This window comes from Equus przewalskii, chromosome 2 (assembly GCF_037783145.1).
Source record: "Equus przewalskii isolate Varuska chromosome 2, EquPr2, whole genome shotgun sequence".
NCBI classification, from domain to species: domain Eukaryota; kingdom Metazoa; phylum Chordata; class Mammalia; order Perissodactyla; family Equidae; genus Equus; species Equus przewalskii.
Genome location: NC_091832.1, coordinates 75,379,228 through 75,395,750, shown reverse-complemented (window position 1 = coordinate 75,395,750; position 16,523 = coordinate 75,379,228). Strand labels below are relative to the sequence as shown.

At 37.7% G+C, this 16,523-nt stretch overlaps 1 protein-coding gene across 1 annotated transcript in view; it reads right to left on the bottom strand.

The window, feature by feature from the left end:
- SPMIP2 (sperm microtubule inner protein 2) overlaps positions 1-12,700 on the bottom strand; it is a 105,213-nt gene extending 92,513 nt beyond the window's left edge. The window contains exon 1 of the mRNA XM_008522689.2: positions 12,561-12,700. Within this exon, the coding sequence (XP_008520911.1) occupies positions 12,561-12,624 (64 nt within the window). The 5' untranslated portion in view covers positions 12,625-12,700. The remainder of the gene's footprint in view (positions 1-12,560) is intronic.
- Positions 12,701-16,523: the final 3,823 nt, after the last annotated feature.

The following is a 16,523-nucleotide window of genomic DNA, read 5'->3' as shown; positions in this document are numbered from 1 at the left end:
GTACCGCAAATCAGCTCTGTATTGGAGCTGAATTTCAAAGCTCTAATCAAGATTCCCTAATCTCCTTTGGTAGCAGTTTTAGAAAATGTAAACACAGAGCAACTAGGATTTGTGATTATGTATGTGCGGCTTTTTTGCTCCTCATTCTTCTTCAGTTTCTTTGTAGAAGAGAAGAAAATAGGGAGAGATTGGAGGTGGGGGGGTGGGGAGTAGACAGAGATTAAGAGTATATCAGTCATTTGGTAAAGGGAGGAGATAGAAGACCCAAATGCTTGTGATCCCTTTTGATGAACAGACGGCAGGAATAACCATTATGGTAGAAGTTGTCTTTGAAGGTGACTTATGTTGGAGTCACTTGCTCAAAATTTTATCTACTCAATTGTGTCCAGTTGAGATGTGAGAAAGTGAGCGCAAGCAAATTGAAGTAGCCCTGACCTTGGATCTCTGCCTCCAGGCCAGGTGGGTCGGGTGTCATTTCCTTTCCACTTGTCTGTGGGGCTACCCTACCCCACCTTTTGTGAACTCTCTGCTTTAATAGGTGGCCCTAACTTTTGTACAATACATAATTTTCTTTTGGGCACAATCTCAATCCCAAATGTATCTTTCAACTTCAAAACATTTTAAGTCAAGGCACTCTGTCTTTATTTTCGGTGATTCACAGTGGTGAAGTGAACATGTACATGTATACTTTTTGTCTACATTTGTTACATCTTCACGCTAAAATGGCTGGACAAACTCCCACCCAACTTTGAAGATAAGGTTTGAGACAGTTTGACTTGAAATAAAAGCTGGATGTTGTGAATAAATATTGCAATCTTCCAAAGTCATCTGCCACGGCCATTAAAACTGTGATTGCCAATTGGAGGAAACCATAAAAAAATGCTATGCACCAGGATGACCATGGGCCTCAGACCCAAAATCGCAAAGGCAGAGGCTTTCGATCTCCCACATTGATTGTGAATGACCTGCCTCTCCATGCTGCCAATCGTGCCTCAGAGCGTTCCGGGTGAGTAGCAGCAGGGTGCCATTTATTTAGCAATGACTAATGGAGTTCTTGGCCAATATATAGACTGACGTAAATAGCTTCCTACTTTTAGCGCTCACATAAAACAATCCATACATATAGACAGTATTTCCACAGCATCTCTCCTCCCTGGAAAGCACAGGGAGAGTTATCACGGTATTGGGGATTTACTGAAAACTCTCATTTCAATCTTTATCTTCTGAGTAATTATATGCCAAGGTCAATGATAAGCTATCATTTATTTTTCTTTATTTTATTTATTTATTTATTTTTTAAGATTTTATTTTTTCCTTTTTCTCCCCAAAGCCCCCCGGTACATAGTTGTATATTCTTCGTTGTGGGTCCTTCTAGTTGTGGCATGTGGGATGCTGCCTCAGCGTGGTTTGATGAGCAGTGCCATGTCCGCGCCCAGGATTCGAACTGACGAAACACCGGGCCACCTGCAGTGGAGCGCGAAAACTTAACCACTCGGCCACGGGGCCAGCCCCTATTTTTCCTTATTTTTTAAAGATTGGCACCTGAGCTAACAACTGTTGCCAATCTTTTTTTTTCCCCTTTCTGCTTTTTCTCGCAAACCCCCCTGTTACATAGTTGTATATTTTAGGTGTGGGTCCTTCTAGTTGTGGCACATGGGATGCCACCTCAGCATGGCCTGACGGGTGGTGCCATGTCTGCACCCAGGATCTGAACCAGCGAAACCTTGGACTACCATAGTGGAGCATGGGATCTTAACCACTGGGCCAGGGGGCTGGCCTCCTATCTTTTATTTTTTTGGCCCATTTCTAGCGAGTCTAAGACGCTCGGTTTGAGGAAAAAAAAGAAATCCCTGATATCTAGAACTGATAGTCTTCTGGGTTTTGCATTGTGGGTTTCTTTTTTTATCCCTGCAGACAAGAGGAGGTGACACTCCTCAGGGCATTTCCACACGTCAAAGGGTGTGTGTGAAAGCTTGTGTGCACACAGGCACACGCACACCCTGTGTGGGTGGTGATGGGTAGGGAAGTGCAGTTCAGCACTGAATCCTGTGTTCTGAGTGGATACACAATCCTCAGAAAAGAGAATGTGATTTACCATGTCAGTTCCTAGGATTATAGAATCATCGGTTTTGTGGGGTTTTTTTTTAAACTTCTTTATTTAGTCCACATGACTAGCATGTCTACTTTGTTCTGCTTCCATTTTGTGAAAATAGGGTAGTGATAGCTACTTAGTCTTTAAATTAAAGTTTAAAAGAGTCTGGAAATCCCTAAAAGAAAGAGATGTGGGAGGTATTATTTCTTTCCTGTGAACAAAGATTTTATCTCACCTGACCGCTACCAGCGTTTATCCACTAATCTCCCTTCACTTCAGATAGCTTTGTTTGCATGAGTTTTGACTACTTAGATTCCTAATTATCCTGTCATCAGTGTCATAATTCATTGGGCTGAAAAACATATTTTGTTTTTATATAATCATTTACAGAATGATATAATGCACACTAATTTGAATCATACAAATGTTCTCATCTTTTTTTCTAATTGTGACCTTTTAAATTACTTTTAAAAATCAATGGCTGTGGGGCCGGCACTGTGGCCGAGTGGTTAAGTTCACGCGCTCTGCTTCGGCAGCCCAGGGTTTCGCTGGTTTGGATCCTGGGTGCGGACCTAGCACTGCTCATCAAGCCATGCTGAGGCGGCGTCCCACATGCCACAACTAGAAGGGCCCACAACTAAAATATACAACTATGTACCGGGGGCTTTGGGGAGAAGAAGGAAAAGCAAAATCTTAAAAAAAAAAAAAAAAAATCAATGGCTGTGAGGCAAGACTTGATCTTCTTCTGACTAGAGGCAAGTCAGACCTTACAGAGCAATAGAATTGGAGCATATGTGAGCTTCTAGGAACAGTATATGAACAGTTTCTATTGCCCTAGGGTCTACTGTTCCCACCATGTGTCACATGGACTATCTGTATCACAGTCTCTTGGTGTGTTTGTTTAATAGCAGGTTCAAGGGCTCCAGAAAAACTAACTCAGAATTTGGGGCATCCTGCATTCTTAAAAGTCTCCATAAGTGGTTCTTACACATATTACATTTCAAGAATCAGTACCCTAGATTTGGGATTATGGCAAGCTCAGAATCCCCTTCAGGGAGATCTTACTGTTACTAGCAGTAGAATGTCATTTCTGGGTATTTATCCAAAGAACACAAGAATAGTAATTTGAAAAGTTATGTGCACCTCTATGTTCATTGCGGTATTTGTCATAATAACAAGGACTTGGAAGCAACCTAGGTTCCCATCAATGGGAGAATGAGTAAAGAAGATATGGTATATATATACAATGGAATACTACTCTGCCATTAAAAAGGACAAAATCATGCCATTTGTGACAACGTGGATGGACCTTGAAGGTACTATGCTAAACGAAATAAGTCAGACAAAGCCAAATACCATATGATTGCACTTATATGTGGAAGATAAAAAAACGAACACATAAATACAGAGAACAGACTGGTGGTTATCAGAGGGGAAGGAGGTCGGGGATGGTGAAAGGAATAAAGGGGCACATATGTATGGTGATGGCTGGAAACTAGACTTTTGGTGGTGAATATGATGCCATCTATACGAAAAATGAAATATAATGATGTACACTTGAAATTGGCAATGTTATGGACCAATGAGACCTCAATTAAAAAAAAATATCTCACAAAGGACCCAGAAACTGGATTTGGCTATTTCATGGCACACCATGTCTCTTTTTTCCTCGGTAGCCACCTCCCTCCCCCAACTCTGCGGTGGTGAGTTTTCATCATTGTTTAGTAAACTTGGGAGCTGCTGCTATTCCAAGTGCTATTCCAGCCACTTAGGGCTCCTAGGTCTTCCCTCAGGTCCCTCCACTTCCATTCCTAGGGCAATTCACTTGATTGCCAGGAATGAGGCTTAGATATTTACCAAATCTCCCCATTTCTTCCACCAGAGATTTCCTAAGGCTGTCCTAGGTCCTTGTCAGAGAAACTCAGTCCTGCTTAAACTCTGCTTGGAAATGGGGTAGTAGGACTCCTTGTGATGTTTGTCTAGTTCAACCCTAAAACAGAACAGGAGCAATCAGTCTGCTCATTCTTTCTCCTCAAATGATGCCTCTCTGCAGTTCTGTAAAATTTCCAGAAATTATTACCTTTATTTTAGAAAGTGCTGCCCCAGATAAATGATTTGATCAGGTAAATAATTTGAGGTCTCTTTCAGTGCTGTTATTCTTTTTTTTTTTAAGATTTTATTTTTTTTCCTTTTTTCTCCCCAAAGCCCCCCGGTACATAGTTGCATATTCTTAGTTGTGGGTCCCTCCAGTTGTGGCATGTGGGACGCTGCCTCAGCGTGGTTTGATGAGCAGTGCCATGTCCGCGCCCAGGATTCGAACTGACGAAACACTGGGCCACCTGCAGCGGAACGCGCGAACTTAACCACTCGGCCACGGGGCCAACCCCAGTGCTGTTATTCTTAAAGGCACGGATAATCTTCTGTCTCGGACTTTTCCCTGGAGTGTATTTTTCTAAAAGATGATATTTGCCGTCAAAGGGGCCTTTTAATAGGTGCTGTGAAAAGTTTTCCCTTTTCTGAGATAATTGCTGGCAACCGGGGTTAGCAAGACAGTGAGGCACGTCATCCTTTATCACTTGCTGGGAATGAAATTGACTAGCGTCATACGCAGCAGGTGTCAAGAGTAAAGTGCTTCCTTGTGCTCTCTCTCCTCTTGCAGGAGAGTGAGGAAAGGCAAGGGAAAGAGACTCAGAGTGAACAGACAAAGATGGTGCCTGTGATGAAAGACTCCCCACCCAGAGCACCCTGAGGAGATCTTTCTCTTCAGCCTGACTAGAGAATGCCATATAGTTCTCATCAACCAAGATTATGTAAATTATGAGGTTTATAGGTAGTATTCCAAAATCTGCCATTCTTTTCAAATGGAAAGCTACATCTTTTCAATGGAACTTGTTTTCTTTAGCATTATTTAGATCAGGTTTATAGGAAAATCCAAAAGACCAATAGTTATCACGTTAAAAAAATATATTTTGTGTGGGCTCTATTTATTAGCATCACAAATAACTTCATCTTCTGGGCCCAGTAGCCGGCAGTTTACTTATATTGCTAGTGATCTATGTCGGATGACAATAGTTGACACATATGTGGAGCCTAGCACGTACCAGGCGCTGTTCTAAGTATTCTGTGTGTATCAACTCACTTAAAACTCCCAGCAACCCTACGAAGTACCTACTATTATTGCCACTTTACAGATTGTATAACTGAGGCACACAGAGGTAAATATCTTCTCCGAGGTCACGATAGTAAGTAAATGGTGGAGCTAGAAGAAATTAGATCCTTGCTACTGAAAGCATGGTCCCTGGTCCAGCAACATGGGCATCACCTGGGAGCTTCATAAAAAGGCAAACCCTCAAGCATCTCCCAACCAGCTTAACAAGACTCCCCAGGTGATTAACATGCACATTAAAGTTTAAAAACCACTGGTTTCGGCAATCTTAGATTATTTCTCTCTGTACCCTTTAAAAAACCTGCTCATGGCTTCTGACTTTGTGAAATCAAGTGTACTTGGTTGTTTCTTAAGAAAAAATAGGATTTTAGGATGATTTTTGTGTCCTCTCCCAGCAACTGCCTCCTCCAGAAAGTCAGCTTCTCCAGAAAAAAAAAAACAACAGTATAGCTCCTTAACGAAAAAAAAAGTGCAAAAAAGTTATTGAATTCATATTATATGTAGGCACTTTCATTTCGTTAACTCATCATAGAAAACCTTATGAAATAGGAACTATTATCCCCAAATTACAGATGAGAAAACTGAGGTCGGAAGGTTTAAGAGGAAAAGCCAAGACTGATGTCTAAGTTTACAGTCCTTGTTTCTTGAAGCAGGATCTTCATGTTCATCTCTATTTTCTAGAAGGGTGCACAGTGCCCAGCCCACAGTAAACCATCAACTAATCTTTGACAAAAGGATTAATTTTTTCAAACCCTGTTTCAACAACAAAAAACTTTTTTTTGCTTAATCTTGAGCATTTCTGATTACATTAAGTGATATTAATGTAAGCTACAAGGTATCAAGTTTGGACAATTTAATCAAGACCCAGAAAGGCAAATAAACCCTTCTCCTTCCCATCTTAGTTCATGTAATAAAGGTGTTTATTGTTCTAAAAAAAGCAAAAACTGGAATATGAGGCAAGCCTTGCCCTTCGCAGTCCTCTTTAGATGCTCCTCAAAGTGATGGCAGGAACTAATTTTTTTTCCTGAAAATCATATTGTTGATGATTTAGATGGCCAGCAATGTAAGGTAGGATAGATTTGGAACTGCCGTCACTTGTAGATAAGTTTTGATTCAGGCAAGTCATATTCTAGGACTACAGAATAAAATACAGACTAGCCAACCACATGTGTCAGTACCATTAAAACATGTAAGCTTTTGTCATGACAGTTTTTAAAAATCTGAAATATTTGCTTTATGAATTATAGTTCTGAGACTTCAGCTGAATTTGCAGTAGGACTGTTTTATTTGTTCTTCGAATAGAAAACCACTGGCAGTTCAGTGTGAAGTCATTTTCTATTTTTAAAATAATTGAATTTGAGACATAACTATTAGCGTGACAGTTTCACAGGGAAAAAACGAGATGAATAAATGGATCTGAAACCCAGGCTAATGGAGCAATGCTTTTCAAAATTACATACACATTTATGTACTTCTCCTACCACTTATGGTTTCATTCATCATGTTGGTTTTTGGCCATTTCCTAGAGAATATTTCCAATTCTAATATATTTCTAACAGAAATCTCATATTGTGATTACTCCTTTATAAGATGGAATTCTGCAATTTTCCTGGTTTACACAAGCAGATTTTCTAGTAGATATATGACGGCTAACTGAATACATTAATATTTTTATTTAGTCAGTAATCTGGATATAATGCACGTAAATACATCATAAAAACAAGGGGCAGACAGAGACCGCCATCCTTCTAATCAAGGCTGTGTGACCTTGAGCAAGTTGCTTAGCTCTCTGAAACTCAGTATTCCCATCTGAAAAATGATAGGTATAAATTAGATTATCTATTATGCTGCCTTTTAAACTTAACATCCCATGTTATTTATTCCATAAATCTCTTTAATTTGGAGCAAGTGGGAATTCATGAAAAAAATATGAATAAAAAAAGTGTCATTTAAATGTAATTTTGTAGTTTTAAAACAGAATCTGGAACTGGATAAACCAACTATATCATTTGTATGTAAACAGATATTTTAAAAATACATAGCTGTGCTCTGAATACTCAAACTCTCTTCATAATTTTGCTTATGGTATTAGTTTTCATAGTAAGATCTTTGTAATGCAAAAAAACCTATCTATAAAATCTCCTTAATATGTATTAAAACAGCAAATTAACAGTAAAATTTATGCGGAAGAATAAGTCAGCAAATAAAATGTTTTAAAAATACAGATGATAATTCACCTTTTCAGATTAGACTCAGAGTTGTCAAAAACATGGATTACAGAAATCAAAACAGTGTTTGACTTTGGGGAGATTGACTGGGAAAGGGCATAAAGGAACTTTTTAGGGTAATGAAAATGTTCACGATCTTGATATAAAAAGTAGATGCGTAGATGTGTTCACTTTGTGAAATGTTATCAAGCTGAACACTAGATTAATGTACTTGATAGAGTATATGTTACATATCACTTTTTAAAAAGTTTTAAAAGTTGGACTCACTGACAGTTTTTTCAAAAAGAATCTCTACCCCTTTATGAATTGCAAACTAAATAAATTCTAAGATCCATCTGTAATGTAGGAGGTAATTTATGCTTTAATTACGATATTCAAAAGAAAAATGAGTATAAAAACAAAACAAAACAAAACATATGGCTGAGTTGTGTGGAGTCCCGTATGAAGTAATTTTCTTCCTTTTCCACTTCTTTTACATTATTTCTCAAGGTCTTTGGAATTGGATTTGTGTGTCTTTCAATGCCACAGTATGGTGTGATGGATATTTAAATAAAACAGATAGGATAACAGGATAACCTATAATGTTCTAACCAGAAGAATAAATCATAAGCTTCTAGAAAAAAGAGAACATCTTATGCATGTTCATTTTTGTATTGTTCAAAGCTTATGGCCAAGTTTTTAGTATTCAATAGAGATTTGATCTGTATTTGTTAAACTGGATTTCAAATCTATAAGATAAAAATTTAGTTTTAAAAATATATTTTAAAAGGAAAAATATTAAAATTTAATTGACAAATAAAACTTGATGAATGGTCAAATTAGTTAAGTAGTCAAGATACACTAAGTAAATACACACTTTGAATCATCTCATAGAATAATGGAGTCCCACTAGGAATAAAAGAAATCAAAAAACAACTATAGCTATCAATGATAAGTATAAGACTAGTGTTACACTTACAGCAAAAGAAGAAAAAGTTGATTTTAAAACAAAATTATACATCAATAAAAATCCTATAAAACTCTTAAAAGTGCTCCAAAATCATCCTCAGAATTGCCACAAAATTTCTCAGCTATTTTCTTATCCTCCTATAATCTGGTTAGTTTTTCCTTACATCTGAGCATTCAAGATAATTTTTAAAAATTATTTTCATGACATTTTCTTGTTTTTACATTAATTATTAATGGTGACAAGACATTTCCTATGTTTTTACTGCACCTATACAATATTTGACGTATGGTATGGATTAAATCAACTTTTTGTTTGCCTAACCAGGGTACATAACGACTTATGCCAACATTTTTATGAGAACATGAGCTTTCCATTAAAAACACTTGCAAGTATAGAGGAAAGAGGTCTGAGTCCCAATAAGTTAGAAAGGTACTAAGTAACGGGCTTTATTGGAATTGAAATTGTTGTTTGAACTGCTTAAAAGTTTGAGTGTTGTGTGTGCACAGCTGCATCCAAGAGACGAGCTTTCCTAAAGAGTTGAATCTGACTGTAATCAAGCTTCTAGAGTCAAATTCAATCTACAGAACATACACAGGATAGAGGAACAAGTTAAGTGACGTGACAAGGAAGCAAGAGACAAACCCAAAACATTGGACCTTTCTGCTGGATAGCTGACCCAATTTCTGCAACAAGTAAATGGCAAGAAAAAAAGAAGGAAGGTTGCACCAGTTTAAAAGATACTATAAGAATCAATACAACCAAATGCAATGTGTGGACCTCATTTTGGTCTTTATTCTCATAATCAACTGTAAAAATACATTTTAGAGACAATCAGGGAAATTTTATTATGGACTAGTTATTACATGATGCCAAAGGATAATTGTTAATTTTATTAGGTGTGATAATGGTAATGTGGTTATATAAGAAAATGCTCATATTTTTTAGAGATGTACAATGAAATATACAGGGATGAGATAGTACAGTATCCGCTATTCACTTTAAAATATTTCAGCAAAAGAAAAAGAAAAAAGATACATGAATCAAATGTGGAAAATTTTGATGATTGTTGAATATGAGTGACAAGTAAGTGGGAGTTTATTGGTATATAGTTAAGAACATTCATATTAAAATTTTTAAAAGTTACATTCAAAAAAAGATTTATATAGGGGCTGACCCAGTGGTGCAGCAGTTAAGTTTGCATGTTCTGCTTTGGTGGCCCTGGGTTTGCCAGTTCAGATCCTGGGTGCAGACCTATACATTGTTTGTTAGGCCATGCTGTGGCAGGTGTCCCACATATAAAGTAGAGGAAGATGGGCACGGATATTAGCTCAGGGCTAATCTTCCTCAACAAAAAAAAAAACAAGATTGATATATACCTTTCCATTTTTTCTTTTTTTTTTTTTGCTGAAGAAGCTTCACCCTAAGCTAACATCTGTGCCAATCTTCCTCTATTTTCTATGTGGGTTGCTGCTACAGCTTGGTCACCAATGAGTGGTGTAGGTCCATGACTGGAAACTGAACCTGGGTCACCAGGTGCAAGATGTACCACACTTAACCATTAGGCCACGGGGCTGGCCCTTATACCTCTCCAATTATTAAAGATAAATAAAAGTGGTCTTAAAAAGTATTTGCAAGCTTTAAAACAAATACATTGTTCATAGTATTTCACACAATTCTCCAAAGTTCGTGGCTTGAACAATCTGTATCTTTCACCTGCTGATTCCACTCTTTATAAATATATCTCAAGAAAATAACAGAAAGGGACAAATAATTTATGCAAAATTATTCATGTATCTTCATTATAACAGCAAAAATTTGGAAATTAAATATAAAGTATGGGAGAATGTGAAGTTAATTATTACGTATCAATATAATAAAAGACCATAAGTCTATCAAAGGTGACAAGAATTTGAATTATATGGATATATATACGCTGACATAAAGTAGAAGAAATTTTAAGCATCAATGAAGAATCACAGTTGCAAGTGACAGAAAACCCAACCCAAACTGGCTTTAGGCAGAGAGAAAATTTATTGGATGATAGAAATAAAAAGTTTGACACAAAAATCACCTCAAAATGATCATAGATCTAAATGAAAACACAACAGTGTAAAACTTCTAGAAGAAAATATAGGAGAAAAATCTAGGTGACCCTAGATTTGGCAATGAATTTCTAGATACAACAAAAACACAATCCATGAAAGAAAAAATGGATTACTTGCACTTTTATTAAAACTAAAAACTTCTGCTCTATGAAAGATTACATTAGAATGAAAAGACAAGTACAGACTAGGATAAAATATTTGCAAAATACTTATCTGATAAAAGACTTGTATCCAAAATATACATAGAAACCTTAAAACTCAACAGTAAGAAAACAAAAAACCCAATTACAAAACAGGCAAACATTATGAACAGACATCTCATCAAAGAAGATATACAGATGACAAATAAGTATATGAACATTGGTGATTAGGGAATTGTGAATTTAAAAAAACAATGAGATGTAACAACATACCTATTAGAATAGCTAAAAGTAATAAAACAGAGAATGCCAAATGCTAACAAGGGTGCAAAGCAACAGGAACTTTCACTCCTTGCTGGTGGAAATACCAAATGGTACAACTGTTTCAAAGACAGTTTGGTGGTTTCTTACAAAATTGAACATAGTCTTACCATATGATCAAACAGTCACTTTCCTAAGTATTTACCAAATTGATTTGAAAACATATTCATGTAAGAGCCAGCATACAAATATTTATAGAAGCTTTTATCAGAACTGCAAAAATTGCAAGTAACCAAGATGTCCTTCAACAAGTGACCAGATAAATGATGGTACACCCATACAATGGAAAATTATTCAGTGATGGAAAAATATGAGCTATCAAGCTGTGAAAAGACACGGAGGAAACTTCATGCATATTGGCAATTGAAAAAAGCCAATCTGAAAAGGTTACATGCTGTATGATTCCAGCTCTATGACATTCAGGAAAAGGCAAAACTATAGAGACAGTGAAAAGATCGGTGGTTGCTATGAGCTTGGGGAGAGAGAAGGAGGAATGAACAGCTGTAGCACGGCAGATTTTTGGAGTGGCAGAACTATTCCATATGATACTATAATGGTGGATATATGGACTTATGAATTTGTCAAAACTTATAGACTTTACAGCACAAAGAGCAAAGCTTGATGTCTGCAACATTTCAAAAAATCATTTAGCAGGCTGGGGGATTCCAAGAAGGAACTTAGACGGGTGGGAGGAAAAGGTGCTGACCTAAGTAACTTTGGAAATGAGTAGAGTCTGTAAGTCTAGACGCAAAAGGAATTGCAAGGAAGCACCGTACTCTCATTGATAAAGTTTTTTCCATGGAGTACAGGTTAACAATTCTGATACTTGTATATGTATACACTGGAATTAAACAAATAAATGAATGGTAGATAGTCTAAGCCAGGTTTCTCAGGACTTAAGTGAAAATTTACAGGTAAGCAAGGGCATATAGCTTATAAAATATGCTCATGATTTAAAAATATAAAGGAAATAAGATGAAGTTTAGTTTATTTCTTAATTTAAAAATATAAAGGAAATAAGGTGAAGTTTAGTTTATTTCTTATAGACTTACTCAATTAGTCATATTCTATTTAATTACATTTTATTGTAATTCCACACACATATACCACCCAAATCATTTAAAGCAAGTTGAAGGAACAAAATGCAAGCTAACAGTTGCACTAGTTTTAGTGTACATCTTGCTCAAATTTTTATCAACCTAATCCATCAAGTTTATAAAAATACAAGAAGCTTAAATCACTAATAATTAAAATTTGATCAAAAGTATACTTTTTATTAACTTCAGAGTAGTTCTTAAACAAACAGAAACTTTATGACATAAAAATGTCCCTTTGTGAAAGTTAGCTCAGATACAGTGAGAACTGTGATGCCAATTTATGGCAGCATGGTGTTGATGCCCAGACTGAGTGTGCATGATTAGAGTAGCAGTGTTGTATAAGATAAACACATGTGACTATTTCATTTTCATACCCATTCTGTATCATATGTGAGCATCATACAAGTGAGGGATAAAGACAGTTTAGATCTCCTTGTGAAAACATACACAAAAACTCTTTACCTGTAACAATCATCCGTTTTCCCACTGTGGTAGATATTGGCTCTCGATAAGATACAGATGCCATGGCTAAGGTCTCAACTGTGTCACTGGACTATCTTCTTCAGCTTCCTCAAACCAGTTTGTCTGCACCAGAAAGAGTCAAAGACTGTACAGTCTCTACTTTCCCTGTCTGTGACCTGAACTAGGTAGATGGTTGCTAAGGACGCTTTATGACAGGGAGATGGAGTGTTCCTTCCTTCTAACAGAGTTCCGTATTCTAGTCTCCAAGGATGGACAGATACAGCTGTAGCCTTCCCAGGAAGTGCATCCAATAATACCTCTCCCTTATGTGTCAATAGGAAGACAGAACAGACCTGTTCAGGTACTGGGTCTGAAACAAGCTTATGTAACAGATGACCTGGCTGGCTCCATCAACACTGTCTTTCAACATTTCCCAAAGAATGTTCTGCAGAGGGTGTTTGAAAAAACAAACAAGAAAAGAATTGCTAATTGCATTTGAGAAACACTGGCTAGATAAAGTACAATTAACAAATGAATAAGATAAATATATATGTATATATTTTTTCCCCAGCCCCAAATATAACCACTTGCAATCTATGCGTCGGTCCTATCAATCAATCTATTCATAGTTCCCATGATGTGCAATGCTCTTTCATTCTTCTGAGACCTTACTCACGTAATTTGCTCTTCCTATAATGTTCCCGTGCAAATGTTTCTTGTTTAGTCAGAGACAGAGCCCACATCTCCTCTTCCAGGAGGATGCCTGGAGACACAGCTAAGTATTTTCTCCTTCACGCCCCTTTAACTTCTATAGTATCTTGTTTATGCCTGTATTTTTTTAACTCTTACCACATTGCTTTGTTTGTCTATTTTGTCTGCCTCCCCACTAGAATCTAACTCCAAGGAGTCCACAGGAAAAGCATCTTTATTCATATTTCAATTCCCAGAGACTGTCATGCAATAGATATTTAATAAATGTTTGTGGGATGAATAAATGAATAAATAGCTAATTCCAGCCTGCTCAGAAATATAGTATCGATGACCTGATAATCCATGGAATATAAACTCTAAGAGAAGAGTAATTTCAAATTCAACACTAAATATATGGGGTTCTTTATTGAAAACGTAATAGCTTTTGTTGGTTGAGAGAGATTAAAATGAAAACACTCTCTATTAACCATGGAGAGTTTTGCTAGTATGGTAGGCAGAGAAACCTGCCACCCAGGTCCCCCTTCAAGGAAGGCTTGTATCTCAGCTGCGGGAAATGTTGTCAGGAGGCAGCGCCCGGCTGCCGGCTCCTTCAGGGTCTGCTTTAGCTGCAGAGAGCTGCGTCTCCTGCCTGAGGTCAAGGCTTTCTGGGGCAGCCTGTGTCAGATGACTAAGCGTGGTGAGGGTGTAATGGCCAGTCATTTCTGCCTGCTACAGGACAATTTCTCAGCTGGTGGGCTGAAGCTTTGTCGAGCCCATCACAGTTCAGCTTCTTCCTCCGCCCAATCCTGCTTCTGCCACTTTCCGTTCACAGGTGTAGATCCCAAATAACCATCTTGCCCCGCAACTTCCAGAGAACCTGACCTGCGACAGCCAGGCCGGATAGATGCATATGCACAAATGTATTATACAGAAACACTTCTCATTTTAACTGCTCAACACTTCTAACCAGAAATGGATTATTTCTCCCCAGGGTGTCCAACTACAGTCAGTCTTTAGGGTCATTTTCTTTGACCCTGACCTGCACTGCACTCTTCTTTACCTCTATATTGGCCTCTGCAGTCTGAGAAGCTTTTCTACTCTTTCTGAGGTTACCTGGTTCTCGTTAGTATAGTCAAGTGTTCTCCATCCCTCGCTGAAATCTTTTCTCTGAAAATTCCCTGTTTGTGTCCTTGGAACCACCATTTCCCAAGTCATCCCGGTTTGAAACCTCCTAGTGGAAGATGACAATATGCCCATTGGGTATGTCACTTGTGGTTTTCATGATGATGAGAAGAGAAAGGAAGGAGGAACCTGAATGAGGAAAAGTAATTCTTTAGTAAAATAAGCAGAAAATAAAGGAGATCTTGGCTTTTGGCCCAGGACCTCCCATTAACCCATCATGGGAAATGCAAGCTTCTGCTTTGCTTTAGAGACTGTTATAAACTTTACAATCTGTTGTGGGCTCAGGGTCAGCAAGTCTGATGGCAAAAACTGGAGGGGAGGGAAAATAGAGGAAAAAAATCAGAGTTACTTCTTCTCTGGAAGATTATTCCACCAAACTCAATACTGATTTCATCTGTTTTGTTTTGTTTCATTTTTTTAGAGATTTTTTAAATTATTTTATAATTAAATAAAATAGTTACATAGTTCCAAAATAAAATCCTTAAAATAAGGGATATTTAGAGAAGTCTAGCTTTTATCCTTGTCATCTCCATCTTGTTACTTCCTTTTTATTACAGAAAAACTTGTTACAACTATAAGTAAACATATATTTATAATCATATTCTCCTCTTTCTCAGAAAAACAGTAGCAAACTGAACACATGTTTTTCTACCCCACTATTTTCACTTAACACATCTGGTAATCGTTCTACGGCATTGTATAAAGATATTTCTCTTTTTTTATACAGCTTCAATATAGCCTATTGTACAGACTAATGTATGGATTTACCATAAATTATTCAACCAGTCCTACTAATGGTTATATGGGCTGTTCCAATATTTTGCTTTTATAAAAAGTGCTACAAAGTAGAGCTTTCTTCACACATCCTCTCATGTATTTTGCAGCATATTTTTGGGATAGATTCTTAGAAGGGCAATTCCCAGACCAAAGGATAAAAGCATATATAAATTTGCTTGATATTGCCAAATTTTCCCCCATAATGGTTGTACCATTTTGTATTCCAACCAGCCATGTCTGATAATGCCTATTTCCACACAGCCTCACCCACAGAGTATGTTGCCAAACTTCTGGATTTATGAGGGGTACGAAAAACGATAGCATAGTAATTTACATTTCTCTTATTAGCAGGACTGAACATCTTCTCGTACATTTAAGGGCCATTTGCCTTATTTTCTCTGACCCTTCTGGTCATATCTCTTGTGTGTTTTACTAACAGGCCATTGACCTTTTTTTATCCTACTTTTAAAAGAATGAGCTGACATTCTAAAGAAGGACAACAGACACATCAACAGAAAATGACAATAAAATGTAGTAAGGGCAATGATGGTTACAGTAATACACTTAATAAATACCTAATTTGTTTCCAGAGACATGGGGACAGAGAGGAGGATCACCTGCCATGGTCTGGGACAGAGGGTGAGGGCTCACAACGTAGTGAGGCAGGGTTTCCTGGAGGAAGTGACATCTGGACCATGTTTCAAAGAATAACGAGAATCTAGGCAAGGAATGGGGTGCTGAAGGATGGAGAGGGCAGAGAGGGCATTTTGGACAAATGAGACAGCTTGAGCAAAAGGCTCAGAGGGAGAAACAGCCAACAGAACTGTGCATAGCAAAAATACAAGAAGTTCAGCATTGCTGGAGGTCATGGCTAAGAGAGTGAGATGTGAGATGAGGCTGGGGAGGCTCTGCAAGCCACCCTAGGAGCTTGGACTTCATTTTGTGGGCAATGAGGACCCCTGGAGGGTTTTAAACAGGCAGAGACTGGTCAGTCTTGGGTTAAGTAGAAGATGCTTGGCTACGTGGAGAAGAGGCTTGAGGAGAAAAGTCTGGAGACAGGGGGCTCCAGCAGGCAGCTGTTGAAGTGGTCCAGCAAGTGAAGATGCAGGCATGAACTAAGCAGAGGTGATGGGAATGGAGAAGAGACACATTTGGGAAAAGTGTTGAGTAGAGGTTGTAAGGAGTGGGGATGGCCCCATTTCTCCAGCTTGGGTGACTAGTGATAGCAGTACCACAAAACAAAACGGAGAAAAAAAAAAGAAAGAAAAAAACCAAGGCCAATAGACAAAGTGATTGTACTAACAAGGTATGCAT